General features: G+C 37.3%; 1 protein-coding gene and 1 long non-coding RNA gene across 2 annotated transcripts in view; one reads left to right on the top strand and one right to left on the bottom strand.

Moving 5' to 3' along the window:
• LOC130414584 (uncharacterized) overlaps positions 1-8222 on the top strand; it is a 35897-nt gene extending 27675 nt beyond the window's left edge. The window contains exons 2-3 of the long non-coding RNA XR_008905627.1: positions 136-238; positions 7808-8222. This is a non-coding gene — a long non-coding RNA (uncharacterized LOC130414584). The remainder of the gene's footprint in view (positions 1-135; positions 239-7807) is intronic.
• A 6454-nt stretch (positions 8223-14676) lies between these two features.
• Positions 14677-20556, bottom strand: hic1l (hypermethylated in cancer 1 like). Its single transcript, XM_056740546.1, has 2 exons — positions 20453-20556; positions 14677-17973 (listed from the first exon to the last, which is right to left on the bottom strand). The coding sequence occupies exon 2, from the start codon at positions 17940-17942 to the stop codon at positions 16554-16556; it is 1389 nt and encodes a 462-aa protein (XP_056596524.1). The 5' UTR covers positions 17943-17973; positions 20453-20556; the 3' UTR covers positions 14677-16553.
• Between the last annotated feature and the right edge of the window lie 37 nt (positions 20557-20593).

The following is a 20593-nucleotide window of genomic DNA, read 5'->3' as shown; positions in this document are numbered from 1 at the left end:
GTGATATTTTATGACTTCATTGTTTTCCTCCTTGTGTCTGTAAGTAGTGTCTCTTCCTCTTAGGGGTAGAAGGCAGGTCAAAGCTTGAGCAAGACATCTTGGTTAAGTGATGCATTGTTCTGCTTTTGTCTCTAGGAAATAGCTGCACGAATCTCTATAGCAACCTGTACTTAAAGTACAGTTACAGGAAGGCAACCGAAATCAGAGTGACAAAGAACTGTCGGGCAAGGCAACAAAGGTTTGTTGAACTTTATATTTCACAAAAGATGCCGGCTAACTGGACTAACTTTTGAAAAGAAGGTATTTCAGGGTTTGAATTGTAGATTTCTTCACTCTTTGTTGACTCGCGCTACTACGCAGGGGTGCAGCCCTACCAAATTATCCAGAGAAGAAGACTGTTTAACATACGTACAAGATAAATTATAAATTGCAAAACAATTAGGAAATAAACAGATTTATACACACTATGTTCATCTGGTAGTTGTGTTAGCATTCATTAAAAGTATTATTTCAAATTAAATTGTATTTGGTTAATTTATGCGACAATACATACAGCGGGGAAAATAACTATTTGACACATCAGCATTTTTATCAGTAAGGGGATTTCTAAGTGGGCTATTGACACAAAATGTCCACCAGATGTAGCCATCAAGCCAAATATTGAATTCATACAAAGAAATCTGAACATTTAAGTATACAAGTTCAGTCATAATAAATAAAGTGAAATTACACAGGGAATCTATTGAACACATGAAGGTAACAAGGTGCAAAACGGCATAGAAAGCCAGGAGATCCTCTGAAATCTGTCAGTATTGAGAAAGAAACCCTGCCCCCTATCAGTACTAATTGATATCAGCTGCTTTGGTCCTAATTGATGGCCTATAAAGGCTTCTCATTACCTAGGAGGCACACAGGAAAGACTTCATGATGGGTAAAAGCACAGAACTCTTTGTAGATCTTCGTAATCTTATCGTTGAAAAGCATTTTGATGGGAATGGTTATAGGCGAATTTCCAGAATGCTGAATGTTCCTGTGAGCACTGTGGGGGCCATTATCCGGAAATGGAAAGAGCATCAGTTCACCATAAACCTGCCACTATCAGGTGCTCCACGTAAGATCCCTGTCCAAGGTGTCCAAAGTATAATCAGGAGAGTTCTCCAAGAGCCAAGAACGACTCGGGCAGAACTTCAGGAAGACCTTTCATCAGCAGGTACTGTTGTTCCAAAGAAAACTATAAGCAATGTGCCGAACCGCCATGGCATCCATGCACGCTCACCACTCAAGACTCCATTGCTGAACAAAAAGCATGTTGAGGCTCAGTTAAAGTTTGCAAAAGAGAATTTGGAGAAGCCTGTGGATTAATGGGAGACTATAGTATGGTCAGATGAAAGCAAAATTGAACTTTTAGGCAGTCATTCTACACACCATGTTTGGAGAAGAAATGGCACTGCCCACCACCCCAAGAACACCATACCAACAGTTAAGTTTGGGGGTGAAAGCATCATGGTTTGGGGCTGCTTTTCAGCAAGGGGTACTGGCAGACTTCATATTATTGAAGGCAGGATGAATGGAGAAATGTACCTGGACATTCTGGATAAAATTCTGCTGTCTACACGGAAGCTGAAAATGAAAAGAGGCTGGACATTTCAGCAAGACAATGATCCCAAACACAAGGCCAAAGACACAATTAAGTGGTTTCAAAGAAAGAAAATCAAGCTGCTTGAATGTCCCAGTCAATCACCTGACCTACATCTCATAGAAAATCTATTGAGAGAACTGAAGATCAAAGTTCATAAAAGGGGCCCAAGGAACCTTCAAGATTTAAAGACCAATTAGAAGAATGTGGAAGAATGGGCCAGAATCACTCCTGAGCAATGCAGACGACTGGTCTCTCCATACAAGAGGCGTCTAGAAGCTGTAATCACCAACAAAGGCTTTCTACAAAGTATTAAATAAAGTGTGTTCAATACTTTTTCCCTGTGTCATTTCACTTTATTTATTATGACTGAACTTGTATACTTAAATGTTCTGATTTCTTTGTATGAATTCACTATTTGGCTTGATGGCTACATCTGGTTGAAATTTTGTGTTAATAGCCCACTTAGAAATCCCCTTACTGATAAAAATGCTGATGTGTCACATACTTATTTTCCCCGCTGTATATATTCTACGTGCAGGGCACCAGACAAATGAGTGTTTATGTAGATACACCAATTTTTGCCAGGCAGGTGACCTGATGCTGCTCTCTAATTGAAAATTATATATGAGCCCGCCAATTCACAGAGATGCCGATTTGCACGGGTTTAAGATCACAGACAACCTCTGCAATTAATACAAATGACTAGATGTCCCTCGGTAATAGTAATCTATGTGAATAGTGCTCAGGGCACATCAAGCGATCTCTAACATAGCAATAGTGACGCATAGTACAAAAATGTTTTAATCACATAAGATTTCTGCACCATTCATATCAGATCCAATATTGAGGGCACAGCACTGCTTTTTAATTTTTGTCTCTCATCCAGTGTCGACCTGTGCCTTGTTCACAAAGGAATCCTCTGAGAAACGAAACGAAACAAACGCTGTTTGAAAACCAAAAAAAATTTTCCAACATGAGCTGGAAAGTCTTTAAAAATATACTTTTACCCTGCATTCTTAAAATCGGAATCCGAAAGAAGGTTATGCAGCGACTGTATTCTTCCACAACCAGGGATGGCACAAATTTAGCTTTCTTTAACTGCATGTTTGTTTATTGCTTGATCTGGTTCCGCACCACTTTCAGTTCTATCATGCCCGAACCAGTAGGGGGGGCTACAGAAGCAGTCATTGATATTCTTTCTGTGGGGGTGGTGTTCAACCTATTAATGTCATCATAGATAGGTGCATCCCAGAACCTGGGGTTCACTTGGCCTTGTGTCAATAAAAGATGTAATGAGACACTTATATGGTGTTCGTGTGAATGTTTGCTCTCTGTAGTACACTTTTTGGTTTATACACTAGTAAACTTTAGTAAATTGTAAGGTGCTGTTGTATTTTACAGCTACATAAAGATTTTATAAACGTTTTCAGTAGTAGGCCTACTTACTATAGTTTTTGTGCGTATATAGCTTAACACAAATAAATGACGAGACACCCGATGGACTAAAGAACTAAAGTTAACTGAAAAGTTACTCTCGTATTTTGTTACAGTAGAGATGGATGGCCAACCTTAACACTAAAAAGAGTCAATCTCTCTATGATCATTATCAACAATTCCAGAGTGTCCTGAACACTCCATACATTACAAAAGGGAATTGACAAACTGTAGAAAATACATTATAATAACTTAATATTTACCATGGTACGGTTCAAAACACTGTAGCATATAGGAATTTTACTACAGTTTAATATAATAAATAATTAAATATAAAGCAATATTTGGACTTGCACGTTATTATTGTTAATAAACACCAATACATACTTTTTAGTGATGAAGCGTTTACATCATGTGTCAAATGGTTTGTTGCCCTCCCTAAGGGTCCACCAGCCGCCACTGCTGAGATATTAAAAGATTACTTCCCATGGTTATGAACCAGAGATAACACATATATGCTAAAAATATCCACCCTGGTTCCCCTTTCTCTACCCTTTCTCTACCCTTTCTCATCTGAGTGCATATTCATCCTCATACCTGTGGGATAGAGGAGTCAGAATAGATGATTTATTAACCATGGAAGAGTATATACCTCCTTTGGGGGAAACGTGGCAAAGTTTGGGCTAAAAATATATCATGATTCAGCAACAAATGTGAAATTTAGCAGTCAGCATTGAAGTTATAAGACTCTAGTGCGAACTGGCGAGTTTATCTCTTAAATGCCATCAAAAGACATAAATTCTTATGTTGATTTATATATTGCATGCTTTTGAGCAAAAGTGAGATTTTATAGTAGTATTCTTAACAGATCACATAAAATAATATTGAAGAATTTATTAAATATGAACAATACTTAATAAATAATACATTATCTTATATAAATATTATAAATAAATATAAACATTTTTGATAATATATAAATATATCCTGTATATATTGTTTTTATGTACATTTTTGTTAGTTTTAGCGATTTTGGCGATTTTTTTTTTTTTACGTTGCTAATTAAGATTAATTTTTATTTTATTTTATCAAAGTTTTACTGCTCTTAACTTATTTCAGTTTATTTTGACACATTACTTCAATTTTTCATTAAGCTTAAGTTTTTCCAATTATTTTAGGATCAATAGTTTTTGTTATTTCATTGAACGGAATCGTTTTCAAAGTTTAAATTTGCAGTAAACTATAATAACCCTGGTATGGGTTTTAATAGCTAACTTTCATAACTAACCAAAAGTACATGTAAAAGTATTTGTTAGTAATTACAAATATTCCGATCTGTAGTTAGTAATTCTTGACACTTGGCCTTTTTGGCTGCGCCCCCCCAGGACCTGTTGGCCCCTAGAATCGTTCCCATCTTCCACCCCATCGGCTCATTCATCAAAGGTGTAGAAAACACACAAACACAGAAGAGCCTCTCATAGTGGCAATGATATGAGATGATGGTTTTTACCTGTGACCTACAGAATGAACCATGTTGGTTTGTTCATACTTAAGAAACTGATCAAAGGGCCGACATCACAACATCCTGTTATACGTTTTGCCCCTTTTTCCTGCGATTTCTATTTGATAACATCAAAGATCAGGATACATTTAGCAAACAAAAGTTGAATGGGAACAGACTCAGACATCATTTTTGTTTACAGTAATGCACTTACAAAGGAAGTCTATGGGGCAAAGCGCTGCACCAGTATAAACAATACATGCTATTTCACATGACCTAACGTGAGAACTGCATGATTTCATTTTTGATGTTGTCTGTGCAATATTATGGCCAATATTTAAACGGTCATATAAAGCCATATAAACAAATACAAATCTATTGAGATGTGTAGTATCAGTAATGAATATCCAGTGGTATGTCGGGCTTGAACAGCAGTCAAATCATTTAAAGAATATATCAGGCATTTTGCTGATAAAATAACACACATTTGTATAAAGAATGAGTAATATATGTGCTTTAACTGAAATAGGAAATATTTACTTTAATTCTATAATACATTATAGCTAGATTTTAGTCTTTACTTGCTTGAGAATGAAATTGCCGTTGTATTTCTAAACACATTTTAAACACCAACAAACACTAAAAAAGTAAAATATTTTGGCGGATTGGTTTAGGTTTATCGATGATATGTGAGCGTTCTAGTTTTGTCACGCAGTGTCAGTCGCGGTGTAGACACAGTGTTGGAGTGATGGCTGAGTTCAGGGGTGGGTCCCTCCGACCCCTTTGACAGGCACGAACACAGAGAGTTGCTGGTGACCAGAGCGCTCGGAGGGTGTGGAGATGCGGGGGGTGTTCACGGAGGTGAAGGAGAGCGACGCCCACCGTTCAATAGCTCTCCATTCTGAGCTGTTGTCCTGCTGAAGGGGAGGCTGTCCCAGGCAGAGACCGGGCCTGAACCGGGAACAAAAGCCAAACTCAAAACCACATCACGACTCTTAACAGCTACTTTCTGCCCTTTATTCTCAATATTTCTTTGTGTTTATGTTTCTGACCTAGATAAAACTGAAGGATGTCTAGTAGGGAGTGTAGTTCATCATTTGTTCATCTTTTCATTTTAGTTTTACGTTACTTTTACGTTAGTGTTACGTAAGTTTTATGTACAGTATGTGTGTACGTAGCTTACTCTTCGAGGACAATTTGCTGAAATTTTCAGACCAATGGTTCATCATTATCTAATAATGATAATAATTGCCATCATCATCATTAAAAAAGCTAAACACATACAAAATGAACATTGTATGGGTACCCACTATATATTTTATTATATATACAATCAATTCATAACATTTGTTTCCAAATCTGAGCAAAACCCTCATTTGAAACACAATAAAAATATAGTAAATAAAGTTTATTTTTTATTTTAAAAATGCAAAAATGTTCATTAAGGGTAAGGGGTCAAGTGTGGGTTAGGTAGTGTTTATAACAAGCAGTGTATAAAAACAATAGAAATCTATGAAATCAACTTGCTTCCGCTCTTGTTTCAGACTTTATAATGTGATGGTCCATCTGAGACCGTAGTAATATTTATAAGAGACAAACACTGTGTAATATGCTGATCAGGCTAGGTGTTTTTGATAAATGCGTGTGAGCGTTCCCAGCGAGTGCGCACGCAGCACTCCACATTTGTTACTAAAAGGGAAACTCATACATCATAAACAGACAACAACAGTATCTTGATAAAGTAATGCTGGTCATTTGAGACCACACACATACTGATTGTACAGCCAACAGCTATACACTGCGTTATTTTTACTAGTGTAATGTGCTTTGGTTTTGTGTTGTACAATTACACCCGTTGACCTTTAACCAATATCCCCACTGCCCTCTATTGTACCAGCAGACAACAGCATCGTTTTCATCTGTTTCGCTTGGTTTCCACCTTGCGAGCTGGAATGTACAAGACAAAAGTCACATTCCTCTTTGGTTGCTTTCCAAGAGGTCTGTGATATCTTGGATTACTTGAACTGAGCAGCGCCTATCACATGAAATCAGCTGGTGGGGTTAGATGCAACGTGACAGCAAATGAAATGTATTCATTTCTTTATTGGATGTCTATTTTGTTTGTACGTGTGTTTTGGTTGTTTTCATATGTGTACAAAGAAATTCTTTGTTTATATAAGGAATTAGACATTGTGTGTGTTAAAAAAGTTCAATCATTCATAACTGACCAGGTTAGAGGTTAAGAATGACGTGAATGTGTAGATTTATGATGTCAGAAGAACTATTTCGAGAAATGTGTTGATTTCTTGATCATTGAGATAGTAAATTTAAGTAAAGGATTGAAAAGTTCTCCTGATTTGATAAAGGCTCTTTTTCTGTTTTTTTTATTGTTTTTTAACACCACTGAATGACTTAGAGATGCGAAGAGGGGAATAAATGCAAAATTAGATTTAATTGACTGAAATGTTTCTCATGATTTAACAAATCTTTTTATCTGAATTTCTAGAAATGTAATATAATTTAAACATATATAACATAACATAAACATAAAGTTTCTTCTATTGCTAAATTTTCATTTTTATTTTGAATGTTTAGATATTGAAATGATTAAACATTGAAGTATTTAAAAATATATTTTGGAAATGAATAAACCACAGCCTAATAAAAAGAGCAGCCAATAGGAGCTCAGAATATATGTGATCCCAATACTGTATTTTCAACAAAAAAAGTTAATTACTTTCGTTTTTACAAATTCAAGGCAAAGGGTAACTCCACTGATGACGGTAAAATATAACAGTTTTTCAAATTTTCTGCATTCACAACTTTTTCTATTATTACATTTGTGTTATTTTCTAGTTTTGATAAATTGCTATTATTCAAAGATGTTAAAAAATAATCAACCCTAATTATTGAGCAGCAGTGTATCCATTCAACTTAATAAGTTTCTCAACGACATTATTTTAAATAAGACGCCAAACAACGTGGGACGACCAAAACATTACCTATGCAAACACTATGCAAAAGTGAGATAACGCAAGACTGCAGAGAGCAAAGTTTTCTTATTCAAACTCTCCTCGTCTGAATGTTTTTTTTCTGTGCGCACTCGCTGTCTGTGTGTGCATACCACAAGCTGGCTGCTTTCTGATAATACCACAAAAGAGGATTTCTGTGTTTGTAGATGTCTTAGTCCGCAAGTTCCCACCCTGCTCAAAGTGTCTGCTCTCTGTGTTTAGGGTGCGCACGTGGGACGCTGCCAGCTGTTCTATTCTGTTGGATCTGTGTCTGACACAGGGCCTGCACAGAATCAGATAAGATCCTGGAGACCGTAAGAATGGACCGCAGAACCCCTCTGAGCCACTCTGTGGCAACAATACACCACACTCACCACTGCCTGGGCATCATTTACATGTGAAAACAACACAACGTCTTATCTTAAGTATACTGAAACTGAGGCAGAAGGACTCAATTTGCGTGTGTGTGGCTTAACAGGTAGACCTGCAATAACAGACTTTTAGTTAATAAAGCAAAACATTTTTAATGTTGAAATGATATATATATAAGTTTTGTTTAATATATATTTTTGTAAGAATATATGCAACAAAGTTAAGCTTAGAGGTCTCATAATTTGTCACCATTGTAAGCTTTCACTATCTCACATGACAGTATTTAAGTGAATAAAAATATTGCGGGACAAAAAAACTTTTAGGAATATTTAAAAGAACAAACTGTTTTTCCCCTGCTGAAATAAAACAATAGAAATTCTAATGGTTTCCATCATTGTACCGTTATGAACCACGATTATCATTTAAACCATTACAAAATTCCATTACTGATATATTGTTTTGGGTTTTATTCCCGCAACATTTAATGGTATTCATCGGATAATATCTCACCAACAGATCCCAACACATTATCAATATAGACCCAAAAAAGACCACACAGACCCAAAGACACTATAGTTTCTATTTAAACCAATACATTTCCATTATGACCGTTAAGTCCAATAGAATTTCTGTGATGGTGTGTATTGTCTTATTGTGTTATTTAGAAAGCTCAAAAGAAAATCACAAAATGCTACAAAAAATAAATAGGAAAAATCACTGCGAATGCTTCATGGTTTATATTGTGGAATTATGCTGCCACCCACTGGACGCAATATGAAAGCGCGATTAGTTTTACAAGCACATCTTGTACATTCTATCAATACAATTGCAACAATATACCACGTATTCCATATATTTAACAATTTCCTTCACTTTTTTTCTATTCCTTCTTTCCCCTATTTCTATACGTTTTTTTCATTATGTCTTTAATAATGTCTATCACTACAAATCCGATGTGCAACAAGCTTCTTAATAAATCCTTGGTGTTTCAAGTCTGACGTCATCACCCAAACGTGTTTTTTTTTGGCAATTTTAACAATCATAGGCAGTTTAGATGGTCAGAGTAAGGTTTGGGTAAAGGTTTCATAAGACTTGAAACACCAAGAATGTATCCAAAACTATCAACCCACGCCCACAGATCTGACTCCAGACACCAAGGATTAAGTAAGAGCCGTACAATAATGCAAACTTGTGAAAAGTCCTATAGAAATTAGTTTGAATTAATTTAGCCTAATGTTTGTAATCAGCGTATCTTACATCTATTCGATATATGTTTTCGGATCAAAAAAGAAATCGAAAAAAAATATTTTTCTCACATAACAATAAGAAAATTATTACTTTTATATTATTGTTTAAACTGTGAAAATGAAATAATGAACATCTTTAAAGGCTGTATTTTTAACCTTGAGCTTCAGTAAGTTTTTTATGAACAGTTGCAAAGGTCACCAACAGGGCGCAAAGAATGATATCAAGCAACTGCAGTCATTAAGGTCCCTTTTTACACAAACTATTATGGCATTTAGCAGGACATTCAGATGAGGACCAGGATTTAGCAATTTCAGGATTTAGCAAGGAAAGAGTTCATAACCACTTTCGGACACATTTCGGAACTAGACAGCCGTGTATATGACAGCAGTAAATATACAAAATAAATATAGTAAGTTTAACAATTCAATTTAGTAACTAAATTCAGTAGATTTGAACAATTCCAACTAGGCCCCTGTTTCCAATCAGATTTTAGCAAAAGCTATAAATAAAACCCCTAAAACTAAGGGGTTTACTAACTTTCCATGTAGCTGAATGGTTTGCTTTAAATGACAGATATCAAATTCGGCATTTACCAGAGCCTATTCAAAACACAAACATTTGTTTTGAAAGGCAATTTACATGACAGCTTAAGATATCACCATAATGAACTAGGTGAAAATAGGAACCTATCAGCCTAGAATAATGACAGCTGTTAACACTGATGTGCCTGTCAGTATTGAAATAAAAAGCATTCAGGGAAATCAGCAGAAGGTTGACAGCTCCATCAACACTAATGGGCGTTTTCACTGACCAAATACATTTTTGTTGTGCGGTCTAGACACAACTTTTAATATACAGCTATTATTTGTGCATTAAAGTGAAACTTTACTATAACTTTACTAAAACTATACTTTACTGATACTATAAACAAATTACATAACATAAAAACTGCTTTAATAAAATACAATGAGGATTTTGGGATAATCATTTATTCCTTAAAGATTTCTGCCATGGTTAATCGCCTATATCACCTATAAACAGTTCAAATAACCTGAAAACATGACATTTTGTTAAATAGTTTAATTTAAAGAAAAGCTGTATTTTTATGTTCGGGACAGTTCAAGGCTAGACTTTCAGTGAACTTCGATTTTCCCACCCGTGGTCTTAACAAGTCTGCTTTAATAATGCAAGAAATTGCCGTTTTTGTTTTTGAATTCCTGTGGAAGTTTTTCTTAATCTCGAATAAAATAATTTCCCAGACGCACTGAAATGAAATCAATACACGAAACACCAGCTGCTTTTCTTCAATTTCTTCAATTCACTGTGAGCCGTGTTGAGCATTGGCATGTTGCACACTGTCAATGTTGTGGTCTGCGTCGCACTGATCTAAATTTATAGAATGCATAGAATCTGAACGTAGTGTCCGTGACTTCACCAGTTGATTTCTGAGGGGCTCTCACTAAATCCTTGGTGTTTCGAGTAAGATCCGTGGGCATGGCTTCTTGGTTATGAATAAATCTTTGGTCCTTCAAGTTTTACCAAACCTTTACCCTAACCCACACCCAAACCATCTAAACTACCTATGATTGTTAAAATTGATGAAAAAACACGTTTGGGTGATGATTTCACACCAAGGATTTAGTGAGAGCCTTTCTGAGGAGCTGTTTTGAAGCTTAAAGTGGGCGGAGCCGGCCGTCGCCATTTTAAAGTGCACACATGCGCAGTATCATCTGTTCTGAAGTGGACGTGTCCTAGAGAAACAGCTCCCGGTTCAGTGTGTGGTGATCTGAAAGCTGCTGCTGCAAGTCTGCAACAGTCGAGAACCGCTCTCAGTATCAGCTGCTTGTGCTCATTGGCTCTCTCTTTACCTAACTGTTCAGTGAATAAAATTGGTACTGAGGTACTGACACATCAGAAAGTGAGTAATTAAAGTAATTTTTTTATTAAGCGCTAGTTGAGACGCGAACTGAAAGATTAAGTTCGACCAGTTCACTGGGAACCGGTTTAAAATAACGATTCGTCCAGACCAGAGTATTACACTTCATCATGTTTTCGCTTGAATGAGTGCACCATCCAGGCACTTTAAGGGAAACGTTCACCTCCAAATCATTATTGTGTCTTTTTTTACTCATTTTTACTTTACTCGGTTCATTGAAGACCACTTACTGCTGCATTCTTGATCATCTGTAGAGGTTTGGTCGTGCAAGCAGGAAGTCCAGCTAGTAGCGCATTGCAATAGTCCAGTCTGGACAGAACAAGAGCCTGGACTAGGACCTGCGTAGCATGCTTGGATATGAAAGGTCTAATTTTCCTGATATTGTGGGTGGTGCTGGCAACCTGATCAGTGAAGTTTAGCTGATCATCGATCACCACACCCAGGTTTCTGGCCGTTCTGGAAGATGTGATGGTTGATGAGCCCAGTTGAATGGAAAGGTTGTGATGGAGTTTAGGGTCGTTTTTGAAAGGTTCATCTGCAGGTGATGGTCTTTCATCCAGAGCGAATTGTCACTCAGGCATGCTGAAATGCGTGCAGAAACAGTCAGATCGCCAGGCTGAAATGACAGGTGGAGTTGTGTTTCATCTGCATAGCACTGGTAGGAAAAGCCATGTTTCTGAATGACAGACCCAAGGGATGTCATGTATACAGAAAAGAGCAACGGCCCAAGCACTGAGCCTTGAGGAACCCTTGTATCAGGATGTTGGGAGTCTGAGACCTCACCTCTCCAGGATACTCTTAATGACCTACCTGAAAGGTAAGACCTGAGCCACTGAAGCACCATTCCAGAGACACCCATAGCCTTGAGGGTCGACAGGAGGATGTGGTGGTAAACGATGTCAAAGGCAGCAGATAGATCCTGCAGGATGAGTACAGATGAATTCGAAGCAGCTCTTGCCAGTCTCAGGGCTTCAATTACAGAGAGCAGTGCAGTCTCAGTGGAATGACCACTCTTGAAACCTGACTGGTTGCTGTCCAGGAAGTTATTCTGTGTAAGAAAGGAGCAGAGCTGGTTACCTACAACGCGCTCAAGAGATTTAGCAATGAAGGGGAGGAGCTATACCAGTCTGTAGTTATCTAAAAGTGCAGGATTAAGAGTGGGTTTCTTCAGTAGTGGGGTGATACAGGCTTCTTTGAAGACTGCGGGAAATGTACCAGTGATGAGAGACGAGTTGATAATGTGGGTCAGAAAGGAAACAACCGATGGAGAGATGGCCTGGAGGAGATCATTGGGGATGGGATCTAGCGGGCAGGTCGTTGGCTGGTTCGAAGATATGACCTTGGAAACATCATCTTCAGATAGGAGGGAGAAAGAGGGGAGCGAGCATGTGTCTGGGGTTAGGGAGTGATCATGAGGCGGCAGCACAGAGAACTGACTGCAAATAGTGGAAGTTTTCTTTACCAAGAAAGATGCAAACTTATCAGCTGTTAAGTCCGATGCAGGTGAGGGGGAAGCAGGCAAAGAAGAGCAGAGAAGTTTTTAAAGAGAGTACGAGAGCTAAGAAAGTTGTTGATTTTAGCATAGTAGTATTAAGTCTAATGATGTTGTTGAAGTCAGCAGCCTGCGATTTTTCAAGGTGGATATTGAAGTCTCCGTGTACCACCAGCGGAGTACCATCCTCGGGGAAGGATGACAGAGACGTATCCTACTCCTCCACGAAATGTTATTTTTTTCACAGAAGACTTGAGTGTATAAAGTGTGTGATAAAGATAATCAAATTAAATTATTATGTGTATTATGTGTGTAAACTATAAACGCTATCAATTAATTATTTAATTATTTTAAATATATGCAATTTTTTAATACTATAATATTTTAAATATATGTAATGGAGGCAAGCTAGTGAATTGCCGTGCGGTTACATATATAACCTACTCATCATGGCTATTAAAGTGTTACATAAAGTGTTGATTTGTTGAGGTGTTGGTAACTGTTATTTTAACATGTCAACCACTCAATTTTACCCAAATTATGTTGTGTATATGTATTTGTTCACATTGCTAATTTTGAAGGAAGTATAAGCATCTTTTTTGTTCCTTCTCTGTATTTTTCCTTAAAAAATCTACCTTTATTTGGTTTTCTGAAAACTGACTTAGCGTTGTATCAACTTTATTTGCAACAATTGCTGATGTTAATGGAGACTCTTTTAATTCTAGAAACTACTACATTGGTCATCATTTTTTGTTATAAAGTTGTTCATAAAGTTGGTCATAAAGTTGAGGTTATCAGCTACTAACCTTTTAATTTAACAGGGTATGTCACATAAGCAGTCCCCCCCCCCCCCCCCCCCGGTGTCTTCGGAACACAAATAAAGACATTTTAGGGGACATCCCAAAGATTTCCATGTGAGACATCCTGGTTATAGTTGTTGTAAAGCTCTAGAAAAGTACTTAAGACATTGTTAATTTGATCCATCCGCTCATGTGGCTCAATTGATATTTTTTCTAAGCGAAGAGAATACAAATTATAATCGATGTATTCTCATTATCAGTCTAGGGTGCGCGTTTACGAGAGCACATCGACGCATGCGCATTCAGTTGGGAAAAAACCCGAAATCAGACATTTTGCGTAGATCAGTTTATATAGAACATCGTGCATCTGCTTTTTTTACAAGCATTTATTTTGATTTATGATTATCAACAAAAAGACAATAACTACATTAATCCTCCATAATCTGTAGTGAGTTGTACGCCATAAATTCCCACATTACATAACACTGTGAAACCAAAATCGATCAACAAAAAGTATTTAGCTGTTGTACTATTCACCTCTTTGTATCATTTAACATATAAAGAAAACTCCTCTTGAAAAACAATTATCCGAGGCTTGTAAACAAGAGTTGCGCTTCCGGGTTGTCAGTCTGAACAGCGTCTGCCGATTGCGCATGCGTCGAAGTGCCTCGTTTACGTACGCCATATACGTACAGAGTCTATTTATATTGGATTAATATCCAACTGCTTATTCTAATGTTATTTATACCTTTAAGTCTCATTGAATGCAGAGATGGACTGTGTGCATACAGAGCATATACAAATTCATATGATTACATTCCTCACAGAGCTGAATAAAAAGTATATACTTTCCTGTTTTAATTCTTACATTACATATTAAGATGTTTGGTTCATTTGTAATTATCAACCTCGGTTCTCTTCGATTCTTGTTCTTTATATTTTGTAATGCATTACTGTTCCTTCGTGTTTTTAATAAAAAAATTATAGATACAAAAAACTTCTGAAAAACATTTTACTGTTGGCGGTAGAATAATATTCTGTATCAACATCATTGAACGTTTCCATCTGCTGTGTTCAATTGATGAAACCTTGCCAGGTATACACATTTTGTTAAAAAAACTAGCTTTGCATCATATATTTTTTAAAGCTCACTATAATTCCATGGTCTCTTGCTTTTTACTAAAGAGTTTCTTTTATTATGGTAACATTGTAAAGTTCAAATAGTATAAATAAATACAATAAGTTTAATTGATCAGCAATAATTTTTATTTTCATGTCATAACCGAGAACATTGTGTACAATACATAGGACCTTAAATTCTTCAAAGAGTGTGCTTTGGTTTTAACAAACAGCTTGCAAATACTATAGAATCTGTATATTCAGAAAAAAGTACTTGACATTTCTCGAAAGCATTTAAAACCACATCAAACCATAAAAATACACACAAATTGCAAGTGGTAGAAGGAGCTGCCGAAAGCTTCTGAAGGCTCGCTGGGTTTGTTTTAGAGAATATTGAAACACATTTAAACAAACACAGACAAATACAGCTGAAACAAACATCGGTTAAATGGCGCTTTATGGTTCAAAATGTTTATTGGGTGGGACGTGGGTCCCTAAAATGTTCCCTGAGGTTTGCAAAGGATGCAAATGTAAGTATTGTCACAGTTTTGAAGTTCAGTTTCAAGTCCCATTAAGTATTAAAAAGTTCCTGAATATTCTAGAATTTAATGATTTACAGACAGTGTAAAAAAAGATAAAAACAAAAGATGAAAAGAAACCACACAAAATTAAATGACACTTTAACAAATTAAAAAAATCTCAAGATAGTTGATCTATTATTAAATGTACCCTTTTGATAGTAACCGTAATAGGCAAAAGCTAAAAAACTGTTCATACAGCCTCAAATGTACGTATTGTTTACAGACCCCTCCAGCATGCAAAACGTGGGTACAACGTACAAAAGACCCAACCAGAGGTAGTTTAAAATAAACATCTTGTAGAGAAATTAAAACACGCTAAGAAAATGATTTCCATATCTAAACAAGTGAAAGTATCAGCAATATATCAACCGATATCAGTTACATTAAAAATATTTACAGCAGGTTTCGCTTTTGGTCTCATATCAACACTAAATGCATGAATGCTAAATCGAACGTTTTCATTTTATAAGGACAATGCACATGCCACATCGGTAAAGCAAATACGCACAACATGCTATATAAATAAAGCCATTGGTTGAAGCATTGAAAAGAAATTCAAATGAAAAACCCCCGAAAGAAAGAAAGAAGAAGACTCAAATATAAACCTGAATCGAAAGAAGCATAAATTAGACTTAAATATTTAGCAAGAATATAGATTTGGTTATAGTTTTACAGTATTTCTGTAGCATTTCAACATTCAATATCTCTTTGGAACTGTACATGAAAACACCCTAAATGCTCGAGCGATAACGCATCACTAGCTCGAATCCCAACTCTACAGTGAAGTAAAAGCGTTCCCCCTGAAAAGTGTATGTTAAACAGGCAGTGTGTTTCCTCTGTCCTGTATGTCAGGTTAAGCTTGCGATGTCAAAATCCTGACTGAAAAGCGGAAGACAGCGAGCAGTTCTTGTCTAACATGTATTTTACATAATCTCGTACAGGCTAATCAGAGGGTTTGGTTTAATCTGAGGTAGCAAGTTTGTGTATTCAAGTAAACAATCCAAATAGCTTTTATTATAGAAGTCTGTTTCTGAAGCATAAACTAAATTCATTGTTCATTACATTCGAGAGGTATCGCAAGTCACTGCTGTAAAAAACTCTAATAAAGAGCCTGTATCGCCAGGAACATTCGTTCAATTATGAGAGGATTACACGCTGAGGTAACTACACCTCTAAGTGGATAAACGTTATGTTTTAACTACACACTAACAATAACGATAATTCATGCACAAGAATATTAAAGAATGTAATAAAGACAGGAGGTATAACAGCAGGAGTTGGTATTATGGAGAATGGCATCGCCCTTCTTCTCCGAAGATCTGGAGGAATCTTCACAGCATTCATCTGAGGGTGAAACGGAGATTCGCTCCACTCACACCAACACAATATAAAGATATGACTTGAGGTATCATTGAAGTTTCTAAGACGGCGAGGTATGCATCCGCATGTGACTGATGAGGTTTCTCTGTTGCGTAAACTTGCCCCCGCACACCTGGCACTTGTACGGTTTCTCCCCCGAATGGACCCGCATGTGCTCGGTGAGCCGGTACTGCCTGGTGAAGCGCATGCCGCACTCCTCGCACGCGAACGGCTTGAGGCCGAGGTGACTGCGCATGTGGCGTGTCATCGTCCCGCGCTGCGTGAACATCTTACCGCAGATGTTGCAGGGGAATGGGCGCAAGGTGTCGACATCTTTTAGGGACTTTGGTGGACATTTCTCCACGTTCTCAGGAGTTTCTTGCGAGGCTCTGGTGACTCCGGTGTCTCCGTCACCTTCGTCTTCCTCCTCCTCCTCAACCTTCACATCCATGTCTTCATCCATATGGGTCTCCACATGGGATTTGAGGCTTTCGGAAGATGGAAAACCCTTTTCGCACGGTATGCAAACGTAAGGGTTTTCCCCCTCGGCTTCTTTGATAAACGTCTCCTTTTGATAAACAAAATGAGCGCTACCGTTGTTTGGCTTTTGGCTTTCGTCTTGCGTTTTTTCTTTCTTTACAGACAGCTGGACAGTGAACGTTTGATTCTGACTTAGCTGATTTCCTCTGCTAATGGGAATGTAACCATTGACCTTGGATTTCCGGCGGGATCCCTCCCGTTTTCTTTCCTGAGCTCCGTCTAAAGGAATTATCCACTTTTCTTCTTTTGGAATACACTTTCCGTTCATTCCTAGCTGGATGTTATTGGAGACCGTTCTGGGTACAAAAACCTCATTCACATTGGTCTCGAAATTAGATGTCTTCTTGGACAAATCCAAGCCCAACTCTTGCTTTTTCCTCGAAATATACCTGCTTTCGGCGTGATGCCTCTTTTTGGGAGGGGTCATGCATGTGTACGTTTCAGTGTCCGATGAATGCTCCTCAATCCCCCTGTCGTGCAATTTCTTCGAGGTAGGAGAAGAATACCGCGGCACACGTAAGGAACCCCCACGAGCTAGGTTACAGAGAGAGCCATTTTGGTTGATCTTAGCGGAGCACAGGTTGGCGAGGTCATTGAGCTGGAGATAGTTAGCCGTGGTGAGCAGAGAACTCAAATCCAGACCCTCAAGGGCCTCGTCTGCGAAATTTCCAGTGTAAATGAAGTCCAGTATCTGTTGAAAAACAACAGGGTCCACCATATCGGGGTCAAGGTGGATGAGGTTGTCGTGAAGAACGAGGGATTTGAAGTAGTGGCTGGTGGCGGCGAGGACGCTTTTGTGGGCGCGAAAGAGCGTGTTTTCCACCATGATGATGACGTCGCACAGGAAGCCCTTGGAACGCTGTTGGTTGAGCTGGAGAAGCAGTTGACTGGCGTAGTTGGGGAGCTCCATCGCCTACCCTTGATGTCTTGCATTGGTGTCACTGTAAAGCAGGAGGACATGGTTATTTTGGCTCAACACAGACGGTTTAAGTCAACATGTATTGCGAATAAAAAAATATGACAAACAAAAGTTTAACACGACTGTTACTGTAGTCTATACAGTATACACACCAAGAGAGGATAAAATTAAGTTAATTGTTAGCTTGATTGGTTCAGTTTCACATTTATTAGTAAGGTTCTTTAAACTGAAATGTATTTTGGTCAATGTTTTATTGTTTACCCGCTGAAAAACCCCACTGTGAAATGATTTCAACATCATCGCTCCTGTGTATCTTTATTGTTATGTTTATGTTTCTTTTATTAATCACAGGAAAGTTCGTTATTTTCGCGTGAGTGACGTAATCTGAAAGAAATGTTAAAATTTTGCTAAGGTGAGATGCAAAACGCTTCGCCTGATTTACGTCATTCGCACCACCTGCTGCAAGTTTGTGCCTATACACGTCTATGCATTGACTTTGTATATAATTGACTCGCGCAAAACACTTAATTCGATTCATTCGCGTGTTATAGTTGTGGTGTGGACTCATCTATTCTCTTAAATTTCAATCAATTTTTTTAAATTTAAAAACTATCAGACTCGGTGTGAATAGACCTTAAAGCTGGTCATGAAAGAACCAAAACAAAATCAACTTGACAACCATAGTTTTCACCTATATAACATGGTTACTACAGTAATTAAAACTTAATTAAAACCACATTAAAAATTATGCTAACAAAGTTTTAGCACCATTCAAAATCAAGTTGTAGATGAGCAATTCTGTGAAAATGTAAACTTTCGTTTATACCAAAAAGAATTTTACAACACTAACAGCACAGCTACCAGCATTTGGTGGTTCAAATACCCATGTGAGGCATTAGTTTTATTTAGATTTTTATGATTGGTCAGAGTCAGGTAAGTGCAATTTTCAGTTTTGTTACATTTATAACAGTACATATTCCTCTCAAATGGAAACATGAAAATAAAGTATTTTTTGTCATATGAAGAGGTATCCCTTCTCTATTTTTTTTGAGTATTATTGCTTCTGGTTTGTGCATTTTAATTCACGGAAACCCTACAAAGTTTGTCTCCTTAAAACCGTCTCAATATTTTGTCACATCCATATTGCACGTTTATTCCCCTTTTTTTTATAGAAACCTTGTGCATAGACTGAAATGTTTCTGATGGTTAAACTCTATTAACAAGAGTTTAGTAAAATATAAACAAATGGTTCTGTATATTTGTAACAAACACATTCTTTGAGCGTTGATATGTCCGATCATGAAACACTTTTTATATTGTATATTTTAAAATATGGTTTTATTGTATCGATAATAGCAGAAAGTACATTTTTATTTTTGCAGAACTCACCATCATATTTTTAAAACGACTAATTAGGTAGTATATTAACAATTACCCATGTTAGAATTTAAGGTTTTTCTATAGCGTTGAGCTTTAAAATACATTAAATATACATTTAAAGAACTGAAGATCATGCGGTTACACATACAATAAGGTTTCATTCATAAACATTAGTCAATGCATTAGCTAACACGAACTAGCAATGAGCAACATCATTTTACAGCATGTATTAGCCTTTGTGTTAGTTAATACAATACCAGTAAGTTCATTAAATAACTAAACATTTAATTTTGAAAACCGTAGTTTAAATATGACGCATTCATAGTAACCAAAATTAGTCTTAGTCTTCAACTATAATTAAAGTAAAACACTGGTTTCACGATCAACCTACCAAAAACATGATTTTACTTTTACTATAATAAAACCATGGTTAACTTCCCTAATGACTGCTCCTGGTTAGTTTATGCTAACTAATATAGTTAACTAATGCTAACCACGGAAATATCCGTGTAAAGTGTTACTGATCACGGCTTATTGATTATAAACCATACACGGTGAAAAGCCAAAAACTGCGCATGTGCGAATTAATTAAGAAAACCCCGATTAACCGCACAAACCGTGATATGGACAACACAACCCGCTCGATCCACAGAATCAACCGCGAGGTTTTATTTGGTTTGTTAAGATAAACACTCAAATATGCTCGTCAAGACGAAACCACAAGCCCGGGCTTGTGAAAACACTCGGGGGTAAAGCACACGTATCCGCGTCTCAATAAATGCGGAACTGCGGGCACACAAAGCGATTAACAGTAACATGTGTATACATCAAATAAACCATTTTATCCGTCTTTTTGCATTTCAACGTGATGACATCGACCATTACGAATTCGCGAGCTTTTAACGATTAAAAGACCGTTTAAGGAAACAACAGGAAATGATACCTTGCCAGGCTGGTATGGTTAGGTAAGCTGGGCAGAAACGAACAGATCGTGTAACGCATTTAATGCCAGTGCTGGTAGAGTAAAACGTCCCAATGACGAACATTTCATGTATTTCACATATTTCTGTTTTTTAAATCGTATATATGCGAAAACAAACGTGTATGTACGTTGGAAATACCTTTTAAACAAGGGCAGGGGTCCTCACTTCTCCCGTCGTCATCAAAACGCCATCTTAGGAGCCTGTGACGTAGCCAGCATGACCCCTGACCCAGTTGAGATCGGTCTCACCCCCCTTACCTGTCCTGTTCGAGGTGTTACC

The sequence above is a fragment of the Triplophysa dalaica genome, chromosome 24 (genome assembly GCF_015846415.1).
Source record: "Triplophysa dalaica isolate WHDGS20190420 chromosome 24, ASM1584641v1, whole genome shotgun sequence".
Classification (NCBI taxonomy): domain Eukaryota; kingdom Metazoa; phylum Chordata; class Actinopteri; order Cypriniformes; family Nemacheilidae; genus Triplophysa; species Triplophysa dalaica.
The sequence above is the reverse complement of the archived record's forward strand: the minus strand, read 5'-3'. Positions and strand labels throughout refer to the sequence as shown.

Excerpts from the sequence above, each read along its gene's own strand:
- hic1l (XM_056740546.1), bottom strand. The coding sequence starts at position 17,942 with ATGGAGCTCCCCAACTACGCCAGTCAACTGCTTCTCCAGCTCAACCAA.